Genomic DNA, 13629 nt, shown 5'->3' on the forward strand with positions numbered 1-13629 from the left:
TCTTATATATATAATAGCTCACAACAGTCAGTCTGTGTGTGTGTGTGTGTGTGTGTGTGTGTGTGTGTGTGTGTGTGTGTGTGTGTGCGTGTGCGTGTGTGTGGAACAGAGGGAAAGGTGCAGATAATAACGTCTGAGCATTCAAATGCCAGATTCTGGACACCCTGCCTGTGCAAATCGGTGTTGATAGGACATGCGTGGCAACGGTTTCTGTTTGTTGTGGTGACGTCAGTGCAGAGCTCTTTTCAGATAAGCTGTTAAAGATGCTCTTAGATCTCGGCTTCGTCTGAGGACAGTAAACCATGAAGCATCAATACAGATCCCACTGAGACTCTATCTGCAAGACTAGACCTTCAAGACATTGACCAGTTTAGCTCCAGCTAAGAGAGAACTTATAGCCCTCCAAACGAACCCGGGTAGCTGGCCACAGGAACTCACATCCTACAGATTTGTTCACACTGATTCTCCTTCTCCCTCTTCTGCTAAGGGGCACCTCGATTTAAATCCTGCTTGGATCCCATCACGGCGGGTCTTTTACATGGTCCTTAGAGACCGAAAGTTAGAGAAAGGAAGTGAGACAGAGTGAGTTGAGTACGGCGGAATTACAAAGATGGCAGGACGGAAAATGAAAATTACGAAATTACCAGCAGTCGAGCTGTCACTGACCAACTGTGCCTACGTGAGTAAGAGGGAGCCACCATTAGAACAACATGTCACGGTGCGCAACAAGACCGTGAAGTATGTCTTCACTGTGAAGACGCATGCCAGTATCGACCAAGGATCCATAGCCTTCGGCTTCTCACAGAGAAAATGGGCGAACCTGATGATTGGCGACGTGGTCGAAGTGGCCAACTACAAGTTTGATACGTCCAAGCAGTGTGTGGTCAATATTACAATGGAGATTGACTTCTTTCAGAAGAAGAATGTGGACAGAACTAAGCACTATGATTCTGACAAGATTTCCGCTGATATCATAAAGAACTTCAAAGATCAGGCCTTCAGTGTCGGCCAGCTGTTAGTTTTTGCCTTCGGTGATAAGCAGTTTGAATTAATGATTAAGAACATGGAGGTCAAGGATCCCACCATCCTCAAGGAAGCGAATACCCCTGGCCTGCTGATGCTGAGCACCAGCAAGGTGTTTTTGGAGAAGACTGAGGGATCGTTGCTAAACTTGGTTGGGACCGGGAAGCAGCCTATTAGTGGAAAGGAATCTAAGCCCGGGGAACCTCGTCAGGCGGCAGTACAACAGTCCTTCATCAGCCCAGAGTGGAACTTTGAGCAGATGGGCATCGGAGGCCTCGACAGGGAGTTCACTGATATCTTCCGCCGAGCCTTTGCCTCCAGAGTCTTCCCTCCGGACATAGTGGTACAGATGGGCTGTAAGCATGTGAAGGGGATCCTGTTGTATGGGCCCCCAGGCTGTGGTAAGACCTTGATGGCCCGGCAGATAGGCAAGATGCTCCACACCCATGAACCAAAGATTGTAAATGGCCCAGAGATCCTCAACAAGTACGTGGGAGAGTCCGAGGCCAACATCAGGAAACTGTTTGCAGACGCAGAGGCTGAGCAGAAGGAACTGGGCACCAATAGTGGCCTTCACATCATAATCTTTGACGAGATTGATGCCATCTGCAAGCAGCGAGGCACCACGGCCGGCAGTACGGGGGTCCATGACGCCGTGGTCAACCAGCTCCTCTCTAAGATAGACGGAGTGGAGCAGCTCAACAACATCCTGGTGATTGGAATGACTAACCGACTTGACCTGATAGACGAGGCCCTACTGAGACCCGGTCGAATGGAGGTGAAGATGGAGATTGGCCTGCCAGACGAGAAGGGCCGCATCCAGATCCTTAACATCCACACAACCCAGATGCGCAAGCACAAGCTGCTGGCGGAAGACGTGAACATCGAGGAACTGGCCGTGGAGACCAAGAACTTCAGCGGCGCCGAGCTGGAGGGCCTGGTCAGGGCCGCCCAGTCCACGGCCATGAACAGACACATCAAGGCAAGTGCCACAGTTGAGGTGGACATGGCGACGGCGGAGAACATGCAAGTGGACAGGAACGACTTCATGACTTCGCTCAAAAATGACATCAAACCCGCTTTCGGTACGAACCAGGAAGAGTACGCCAGTTACATTATGAACGGCATCATCAAGTGGGGCGTCCCGGTGTCCGCGGCTCTGGAGAACGGTACGCTTCTGGTGCAGCAGACAAAGGCCAGCACATCCACGCCGCTTGTCTCGGTGCTGCTGGAGGGTCCCGCCAACAGCGGCAAGACAGCCCTGGCCGCCAAGATCGCCGAAGACTCACAGTTCCCTTTCATCAAGATCTGCTCGCCGGGCAAGATGGTAGGACACTCGGAGTTCGACAAGTGTCAGGCCATCAAAAAGGTATTCGAAGACGCCTACAAGTCCCAGCTGAGCTGCGTCGTGGTAGACGACATCGAGCGCCTCTTGGACTACGTGCCGATCGGCCCGCGCTTCTCCAACCACGTGCTGCAGGCCCTCCTGATCCTGCTCAAGAAGCTTCCTCCGAAAGGCCGCAAGCTGCTGATCATCGGCACCACCAGTCGCAAAGACGTGCTGCAGGACATGGAGGTGCTGGACGCCTTCAGCACCACCATCCACATTCCCAACATCTCCAGAGGAGAGCAGCTCATAGAAACCCTGGAGCTGATGGGCAGCTTCCAAGAGAAGGAGAGGGCCTCCATCGGCGCCGCGGTCAAGGGCCAGGGGCTGTGGATCGGCATCAAGAAGCTTCTCATGCTCATCGAAATGGCGATACAGATGGACGCCGAAAACAGAGTCGCCAAGTTTCTGACCTTGTTGAGAGAGGAAGGAGCGCTGGGTTGTGAGAAGGTGGGGGATCTGGACCCGCGGTGGAGCCGTATCGTCAAGCATATGCAGCCTCTCACGCTGTCGAGGTGGCAGAAGCAAGCGAGTGGCTGACGAGCAGTGGTGTAAAGTAAGTACATTTACTCAAAGTATTGTACTTAAGTACAATACTTTTGAGTAAGTACGATTTTGAGATGCTTTTACTTTACTGGAGCATTTCCAATCGTCTATACTCTTACTTCTACTCCACTGCATCACAGAGGCAAATATTGTACTTTTACTCCACTACAATTATTTGAAAACTTTAGTTACTAGTTACTTTGCAGATATAAATGATTACATTAAAAACCTACATTAACCACTTTAGCCCTTTAAACCTAGGCAATTTGAAAATAGCTGATCTACAAGCTCACAACGCGTCGCATCATGGCGTGTTGTGAGCTTGTAGATCTGCTTTTTTCAAACATTTTTGTACTTTTACTTTTGGTACTTTAAGTACATTCTGATGCCAATACTTTTGTACTTTTACTCAAGTACATTTTTTAAAGTTATTAAGTTATTTGTTTGCTTTCTTTACACATGTTGGCAATTATGCAGCCGATGTGCCCTGGTTTTCAACCGCTTTCAAACCGGTGTCCCCCTTTTGGGCCTGTCATTATATAGTGCTTAATTGGTTAAATGAAATAAAGTTCAGGTTATGTGTTTATTTTTTGATCTATCTAAAAGTTGTCTCTTTTTTGTTTATCTTTTTTGCTTATCGTTGCTGTCGGGCAGAAACCTCTTATCTACATAGTTTACACACTTGTGTTTTTTCCGTAAATGAATGCCCTACTTGAGCATACTACAGTGTCACACAAAAGCATCAAAAGTAGCAGATCCACAAGCTTGTAGATCTGCTACCTTAGCTGTTTTTGAATTTTAATCCTGAAAAGTAACAGTTTTGGACACAAGATACGTTATATAAGTAAAATGTTATCAAATAGAAACTTCAATCAAATCTAAGTAGTGAAAATTGATTAGAAAACGTTGCACCTTTTTGACAAATTAACCCCCAAAACATCAGTAAAATGTTGCACCTTTTTTGACAAATTAACGCCCAAAACATCAGTAATCTATGGCCGTCTGGAATACATGAGAAATGTATGTGATATCACAGCCATTCTAGGGCTACTGCTTTCTTGTTAGACTAAATTGTTCACCTGTTTTTGTATGTATTTGATTGATAGTTTGTTGCAATAAATACATGAAATGGAAGTTGTCTAATTCAATCTACTTAATGTGTTATCCCTGAGTTGTTAGAATAGCTCAAAAAGCCTGTAATCGATCATTGATTGGTCTAGCACTCTCCAAATGCAGGAGGTAGATTACATTTTCTCCCCTGTCTGTCTGCGTGCCTGTGTGTCCGTGGCTAATCTCACAAACCAACTACACCAGCTTTTTTAATTTCAAAGACCCACCAGAGTGTACAAATGGAACCAAATGGACCCATAAGGGTCATGGTTTGACGACCATGCAGCCTTATGCAAAGGTTAAAAAGCAAATTAGATAGCATGTTATTTAGACAGACCCAGGTTCATTTATTGACCTGGCATCCTATAGTTTGTATAGTTTCAATGAACATATTATTTATCTGTTGATATTATACTATTTAGACTGATGCTAGGTTATTGGTTTAGTTATGATCCTAGATTACTGAGGCACTACACTGTCTCTCTATGTGTTTACCTTGCTTACTGTAAGTCGCTCTGGATAAAACGTCTGCTAAATGCCTGAATTGTAATTGTAACTGGGTCCATTTGAGAACCACTGCACTACACAATCTCTCGTGCAATCTGACAGTAGGCCAAGTATGCCAAGAACACTTTATGGCATGGCACTTTAGAGGGTAAGGTGCCATGCCATAAACTATTAATGTCTAATCTAGTGAACCACCAGCTCAGATCAGAGTCTAATTTCTCCTGCTCGCTGTCAGTAGGCCAAGGACGTAAAACACATTGCAATTTAATCGTGTGTATTTTTCATATTTTTATGAATTCATAATCTCAGATCCACCACTATATTTGGTTAAAACTGTGGCTGTCAACATGACCCCGTCTTGTTCAAATCCATCGACAACTAACACTTAAACCCTCCAGAGTCTAGACTTAGTTAAACTGGACCTGAGTTGGCTCTGTACTTAGACGTTTATTTATTTATTTTCAGTCGCGTCATAACGCGACACGTTGTGAGCTTGTGGATCGGTGAATGTTGCCGCCCAGAATTGGGATGGCTTTGTTGTTCATATCAGAAAGTGTGGGGAAAGGCCAATAATCTTGGAGGCAATGTGTGTAATGCTGAAAGGTTATTTTTGTTGGACATGCCCATCCATGCCCAACTATTAGGAGCAGTGGGTGATATTAATACATTTAACCATCCTAACTATTAGGAGCAGTGAATATTAATTAATTTAACCATACTAACTATTAGGAGCAGTGTATGATATTAATTAATTTAACCATACTGACTATTAGGAGTAGTGTATGATATTAATTCTTTAACCATCCTAACTATTAGGAGCAGTGTATATTAATTAATTTAACCATACTAACTATTAGGAGCAGTGTATATTAATTAGGAGCAGTGTATTGCTCAAGGACACTTAGACTGGATGCCTCTGAATATGTTACTGTTTGAATAAACCTTCTAAACGGTTTCATCTAGTAGTGATACATTCAAACTCCACAAGGCGGTGCTAGAGTGTTCCATGTTGTTAACAATGCTCCATGATAAGAGATATTTATGAATGCTCCATGCACACCAAGAAAAGATTTAAAACAAAATGTATTTCCTTTTATTTTAAAGTAATCTCTATGCACACCAGCTGAGATTTGAGTGACAGGTACCTTGGACACGACACATTATCAGAGTTGTAAAGTAACTAAGTACATTTACTCAAGTACTGTACTTAATTACTAATTACAATTTTGATGTATTTTTACTTTACTTGAGTATTTCCAATTTTCTATACTTTTACTTCTGCTCCACTTCATCTTAGAGGCAAATATTGTACTTTTAATCCACTACAATTATTTGAAAACTTTAGTTACTAGTTACTTTGCAGATATACATTATTACATTATAAAACATACATTAACCACTTTAGCCCTATTTTATACCTAGGCTATAGCCGATCTACAAGCTCACATCGCGTGAGATCTGCTATTTTCAAACATTTTAGTACTTTTACTTTTGGTACTTTAAGTACATTTTGATAACAATACTTTTGTACTTTTACTCAAGTAATTTTTTTATTCCAAACTTTTACTTGTAACAGAGTACTTCTACATTGCAGTATTGATACTTTTACTTAAGTAAAACATTTGATTACTTTTTCCACCACTGACAATTATTGATCAAATAAAACCTGCTCTGTACTTCTGCTTCGTTTATTTTTTTTTAGCTTTTCTTGGTGTGTAGCGGCCGTTGCTCAAATTAGTACAAACAGTAATTCTGTATACTTATGTTGAGTTAAAAAAGAATAATAGTTCAACGTGAGAATTGCAGTCATGTATAATCTGCAATATGCCCATGACCTATACTTAATAAACATTGATGATTATAAACATACTGTATGAGAGCATTGTCTCATGAATGTGTTTATAATGCTTTACAGACATAACAATAATGATGATGCTGATAATAATAATAATAATAATAATAATAATAATAATAATAATAATAATAATAATAATAATAATAATAATAATAATAATAATAATACAACTTATATACAACACCAGTAATACAAAACATGTAGCTAGTGCTTTACATAAAAAAAAACTATTAGAAGTGTTGAACATCTGGAAATGTATTAGAACGTCATATATGTTGAATAGGCTACAACACTGATGATGCGTCCCAGTTGCATCCATGTGATGTATTTCTTTATTAGTTATTCTATTTATAGTGGCTCATAGGAATTTATAGACTACGTGACAACCAGGAATAGTTTGGTGACCACAGGAGAGACTGTTGACAGAGCAGTATGGGTTAGCGCCCCATGCTGTGTCTTCCGTGAGGAAGAAGCCCAACAAACCCGCGGTGAGGCCTTTAGGAGGGCCATTCCATTCCAGCGTACCGCAAGCGGAGCTAATACCATTAGACGGCCCAATCTAGTGGTATCGGCCCAAGGAACCATCACGCCAGAAGGAAATGTTTGGATCGGGGCGGTGCATCTGATCTGGCGCAGCGCTCAGGTCCTGGACCTGGTGAGACGAAGGAGGAGCCCGGCCAGGAGACAACCCACAGAGCCTAGTCCCTCCATGTGCCAGAGCCTCCCCGAGTCCCGGCAGAGTACTTCCGGAGAAGCGGACTGAGTGGCCCTGTCTTTCCCTATAGGACTGACCGTGGGTGCTACTGGGACGTAAGTCGGGGCTTGATCAACCCTGGCTGGGCCCCCCGGGGCGAGGGTGTGTGTTGTATGTTGCGAGACCCGAAACACCCTATGACCCCAGGCTACAACACTGATGATGCGTCCCAGTTGCATCCATGTGATGTATTTCTTTATTATATATGAACAGCTCACTTTAGGATATAGGCTTTCAATTATTGTATCACTTGATTTGCCTAAAGAAAGAATATGATATTGACTGGTTGAAATGACTGCTGAGGTCAGGGGCGGATATTTGCACTAGGCATACCACGCAGCTGCGTGGAGCCCCGAGGGAGGGGGGCCCCCACCTCCCCCCTAAAAAAATAAAATAAAATATATATTTTTTTTAATTTGTATTGATATGAAATCGCAATAGAATACAAAACAAACACAAACAACATACACAAACAAAAAAAATATCAATACATCTACGCATCGTTTTGAAAGGAAACAGATTTCTGGGGGCCCCTTGACTAACGTGCATCAAGCCTATGTTCCCCATGCACGAGTAAAAGGCACCCGACTTAAAGGAGAATTTTGGACTAAAGTTTTATTACCTTTTCTATGATGTTATGATCTTAGGATGAATGGTACAGTAGAAAAATGTCATAACTCCACCCCTGGTCTGCCAGAGCTTAAAAGGTGCGCGGATAGGCCTTAGGTTAGATCACATATTTTAATAGCTTTTTTTTTTTTTTGTGAGAGATCTGACGTTTTCAATTTAAATCATGGACATATCCGTGATTGGCAGGTAATGTGTTAAGTAAGAAGTGTGAGTACTTCCTCCACCACTGTCTTTTTTGTTATGTATGACAGTTTGTCTATACTACTTGGCAGGGTTTCCGGCAGTCCATTTCAGGCCCGGCGCCCCGCCGGTCCCGACCCACAAGCAGTGGTGGCTTATCCAACGGGCTTGAGGTGCTGAAGCACAGGGCACCAACCTTGTGGGGGGGCACCAAACGACGTGAAAACAAAAAAAACAGCGAAAAAACACCGCGCTGCTCCGTGCATCACCTTCACTTGCTGTGCTGCTGCGCAACAGGGCAGATCTCCGCCAGGCCAGGTGGCCCTACCCAGGCCCATGAAATTGATAGGCAGTCTACAGTAGCCAATTAGAATTAAATCTGACTCATACACTAATACAGAACCATATATAGGCTAAATATTGTCTCTGACTCTCTGTTGGTTGGGAAAACTGTTCCTTTTATTTTAAAACAATTTCAAATGGTGAAAAAAGCCAATCTACAAGCTATAATTATCAAAAATTAAGAAATACTATATTTTAAATAGTGAAAAATACAGAAAATAGGGGAAAATACATAAAATCTCTAATCTGTGATTCTAATGTGATTAATGTGACCCCTACAGTCAGTGAAGTCCAGGGCTGAATGTGACAAATATTGAGACAAATAGGCTACAACCCAATACATCATTTTATTAAATAAATGGGTTATATTTTACAGATAGTTACACTATTCTTGTACTATATTAAAATTAAATCATCCTTAACCTTCAGGTTAATTCATTATTTCCGTGGACTTAAAAGTCATTGTTTTATTTGATGGCCTTCTTTTTGATTGGCCTTTTACAGGCCCTACCAGCCTGTAGGGGGAGGTAGAGAGTAACATATTATAATACCAGCCTGTAGGGGGAGGTAGAGAGTAACATTATAATACCAGCCTGTAGGGGGAGGTAGAGAGTTACCTATTATAATACCAGCCTGTAGGGGGAGGTAGAGAGTAACATATTATAATAGCAGCCTGTAGGGGGAGGTAGAGAGTAACATATTATAATACCAGCCTGTAGGGGGAGGTAGATAGTAACATATTATAATAGCAGCCTGTAGGGGGAGGTAGAGAGTAACATATTATAATACCAGCCTGTAGGGGAGGTAGAGAGTAACATATTATAATACCAGCCTGTAGGGGAGGTAGAGAGTAACATATTATAATACCAGCCTGTAGGGGGAGGTAGGGGGAGGTAGAGAGTAACACATTATAATACCAGCCTGTAGGGGGAGGTAGAGAGTAACACATTATAATACCAGCCTGTAGGGGGAGGTAGATAGTAACATATTATAATAGCAGCCTGTAGGGGGAGGTAGAGAGTAACATATTATAATACCAGCCTGTAGGGGGAGGTAGAGAGTAACATAGTATAATATCTTTGCTCTAAGTGAAACCTGTGTCCGAACACAATGTTGAATAAATGTGACTAACAATAGCATAATGTAGTCGGGTTTTTCATCAGAATGAATGAATAAATGCAAAAAAATCGGCGCGCCCGCACGAACATGAGTCTCCCCTGGCCTAGCACCGGGCCTAACTTTTTTCCTGCAGAAAACCCTGCTTGGTCTAATAAAAGTATATTTTCCTAAATCTGGAGACAATTCATATGTAAACTATACAGATACTTTCCTGCTCATTACTGTGCACATGTACTATGTCTTCGTGTTTGAGCACAAATATATATTTTGAGAACGATGGTGATTGACAAACAGTAGCACCCCTCTGCAGGGTCCCCACACATTTTTAGCAATGAATTTCCAAAACTTTTCCAAAACTTTTCCAGAATATTTAGCCCAATTTCCAGGCCTATAAAACAATCATTCAGCGCAATAATGTGTCTCTTACTCCTATGTACAATGCCCAAAGATAGGCAGTGTAGCAAAAATAAAGCATAGAATATAAAATAGTACAATTTCATTCAACATTTCGTGCAAAATTAGGGCATAGTGACCCTGCGAGCGAAAATAGGAGGGGTGGACGACATCGTTGCCCGGTTTGTTGTCACTCGCGGTAGGTCAGGACGGTCTCATTCAAAAACATGTATTTGAATGAGATTTCATCGCCCGCTCACTTCGCGTCACGTCACATCACGTCGCATCACGTCGCATCACGTCGCATCGCTGGCAGTGCGGATGAGGTGTTACACAGCCCGTTCGGCGAAAAACTACTTATATGTTACATATTTCGTGTAATGTTATACATGTTTATGAAAATGTTTTGTATTAAAAAAAATCACACCCAGTGTGAAGTGGGCGGTGTGTGGTCATCACTCACTCACTTTAAAAAAAGGATAAATTACTTTTACTTTTTTTTAAGTCCATACTGCTATTCATAGGGCTGCACATGTGTCATGTGTTTCGCTAGCCAATCACAGTCCTGAATTTGCAAAGTCAGCCAATCACATTACAGTTAGTGGTGATGACACTAGCTGTAATGTGATTGGCTGATATGAAAAAAGTATCGATTTGCATTAACAATGGAAGGGTTAGGGGGTACACAAATGTTTTGGTCGGTGTCCAAAACTCACTTATAGGGGGCGGCTACACCGCCCCAAAAATCAATAGCCAAAAACAATGCATAGCCAAATATTTTTCCAGGACCCTTGATAAATTCCAGGACCTTTGATCAATTCCAAACCTTTTCCAGTACTGGATTTTTTTATTTTCAAAATATTTCCAGGAATTTCATGACCGTGGGGACCCTGCCTCTGACCAAAAGGACGTTTTGGTATTGCAGCTAAAAAAGCTTGGAATGACAGACAGTCAAAAAATATCTGGATTTTTTTTAAGGCTTACAACCTGTTTAATACGTATTAGGGGGCAATATTTATATATAATAATTTTTTTTTACATTCATGGTGTAGCCCCTTTAAGCTCTGGCGGACCAGGGGTGGAGTTATGTCATTTTTCTACTGTACCATTCATCCTAAGATATCATAACATCATAGAAAAGGTAATAAAACTTTAGTCCAAAATTCTCCTTTAATGTTTTGAGGGCAAAAATAATAATTAATTAATAAAAAAATAATAATAATAATGCAACATTTTGCAAAAAATGTTATAGTAAAAAATGGTAAAGAAGTTTAGGGATAATGGGCCCTCAACTGCAAAATTGGGCCCTAATGCAAAATGTTTTTGCGCGCGCGCTTCGCGCCCCTGGCTGAGGTGCACTCGAAGGCTTGCAGCAGGCAGAGGCCTGCATTTCCTGTATGTGAGCTGCACTCGCTGCGTACGTGACATACAGCCTGCATCTATGGCTGATCAGTGAGATCAAAGAGTACCCAAGATTCGATAGATTTAACCAAAGGTTACAATATACACATGCAAGTGGTAATCATTTGATTTTCTCATTTATTTAACCTGATGTTATTGATGATTTAATTTACTCATGTATAATTGCTGATAATATGCAATATCATTTACTGAATTATGCACAGGTATAAGACACATCTTGGGGGAAATTTAACCCCTCAGTATGCCCATATCCATATATGGCCATGCTGATAATGTCAGTGCAAGGTGCAAAGTAAGTGTTTTGTGCGTGTGTGTGTGTGTGTGTGTGTGTGTGTGTGTGTGTGTGTGTGTGTGTGTGTGTGTGTGTGTGTGTGTGTGTGTGTGTGACTGTATACCGTTGTAACAGACATACCACATGTCTGTTACGGGTGATGCAACTATGATGTAAACCAAAGAGAACACAAAACCGTGGGCTTAAAGGAGTAGTTCACCCAAAGAATTACTTATTTTCTATCATTTGCACACCCCATGAAGCCTTGAATCCATGGACTTATTTTAGTTTTTGTGGCATTCCTAAGCCAGTAATTTGATTCCCATCTTCATGGGGTGTGCGATTGATAGAAAATAAGTCCTTTTTTGGGTGAACTCCTCCTTTAAATAAGCAATATTTAAGCCCGCGGTTTGTGTTCTCTTGTTCGTTGGACTGTTAAGTTCTCTTTGATGCTCCCTACTCTAACTCCCAACTCCCTTAGAGATCCAGTAACTGTCTGTCTGTCTGTCTGTCTGTCTCTCTCTTCCATTCACCTCATCATCACCTCCATCTTTCTCTGACAGCTGTCAAGTCATGTGCCACAGACAGCTGTCAATCATGTGTGTCTGACAGCTGTCAATCATGTGTCTCTGACAAGGTTATTATAGTAATCTAAACTAAAATTAACGCAGTAAGAAAAGAAAGAAAACTAGTGTTGACAAAACATTTAAATTAACTGAAATGTCCTTAGTTTGAATATTTATCAATATTTTCAAAAATAGTCCACATTCAAAGAAAAAAAAGAAACATTTCGACAACAGTGAAAATAGCTGATCTACAAGCTCACATTGCAACACGTTGTGAGCTTGTAGATCGACTATTTTTGCCATTTTCACCAATGTATTTAAAGGTAGGGTAAGTGATTTTCTTTGGTTAAAATAAGTGTTAAATAGCTCTATATTCTGATTAATCATTACTATAGAGTGTTTGTTCAGTAACAGGAGTCACCATGGCTCTCCAGCTCTTTATCTTACTAAGCTACGAATATAGACTGAAGTAATTAAAGTGGGTCATGCTTATATGTTTGGAACTGTAACAGCTGAAATCAATAATCAGTATTACAATATTAACCTGCAGCAGCCGCATAAGTGAAGTGAAGGTGGGGGCCGCCAGTTGCCCATGTATAGATCCACACAGTTCATGAAAGGTTTAACAATAGGCTAAGTAAGTCTGTCACAGGCTGTGTAATGACCAAACCGGACGCACCAAGTCCGTCCCCCTGACTCACGCACGCACCGACCCTCACAAACAGAAAGTAAAATCCAACAAAAAGTCCACTGTCTCTCCAACGGAAAAAAACAAATGATAGCCTACCTACTCCTCGCTCGCTGGATATAAAAAGAAACAAAGCAGCTCAGTCTCACCGGAGTAGATGACAGACAGTCCCGGCCGGGCGCACTTTCAAACGGTGAGTATTGGGTGGCCTTGGCTATATTGCTTCAAAAGACTGAGGCAACAAACATGATGTATATATGGATGGAGTCACAGAGAGAGGGAAAATCAGGCCCCTAGCCCCAACCACAAAAAAATGCTGTTGAATATTAGTAGTTTTTACCTTTTATTTTTTCATGATTCTTGATTTTCGTTTTCTATGTAAAGATTTGGCGGCCCCGTCCTCCTCCCCCTTTAGTACGAGCATGTAGACGAAATCACCATGGTGATAATTTAGTTTTTCAATGCAAATAAGCCAAGTGCTTTTAAAATAGAGAGTGTGATATATAGCATCACTGATTGTGTACACCATGTACTGTTTCCTTTAAGTATATAAGCCAAGTGCTTTTATGAGCGATCCAGTTTAGAGGACCTGTACTTCCATGTAGCCTACTGTTTCCTTTTATTTCTAAATAAAGTATTCAATGAATCAAAAGCCACCGATTCCGTTGGAAGTTCACAATGGGCGGTAGTGACGGGGCGCATCCGGCGAAAGCCAGAATTACAGTCAATGTAAACATGAAGTAAACGAAAGGGGAAAATGGCGTTCGGCCACAGACGGAATTAGAACACTTCTTTATTGAACAATATGGACTAATATATTGCACAAATACTCCGGA

At 41.7% G+C, this 13629-nt stretch overlaps 1 protein-coding gene across 1 annotated transcript; it reads left to right on the forward strand.

The window, feature by feature from the left end:
• Positions 1 to 610: 610 nt before the first annotated feature.
• LOC311034531 (vesicle-fusing ATPase-like) lies at positions 611 to 2950 on the forward strand (the record flags this gene model as incomplete). Its single annotated transcript, XM_084042410.1, has 1 exon — positions 611 to 2950. The coding sequence occupies one exon, from the start codon at positions 611 to 613 to the stop codon at positions 2948 to 2950; it is 2340 nt and encodes a 779-aa protein (XP_083898536.1).
• Positions 2951 to 13629: the final 10679 nt, after the last annotated feature.

Source organism: Gymnoscopelus microlampas (assembly GCF_963454915.1).
Source record: "Gymnoscopelus microlampas genome assembly, chromosome: 19".
Classification (NCBI taxonomy): domain Eukaryota; kingdom Metazoa; phylum Chordata; class Actinopteri; order Myctophiformes; family Myctophidae; genus Gymnoscopelus; species Gymnoscopelus microlampas.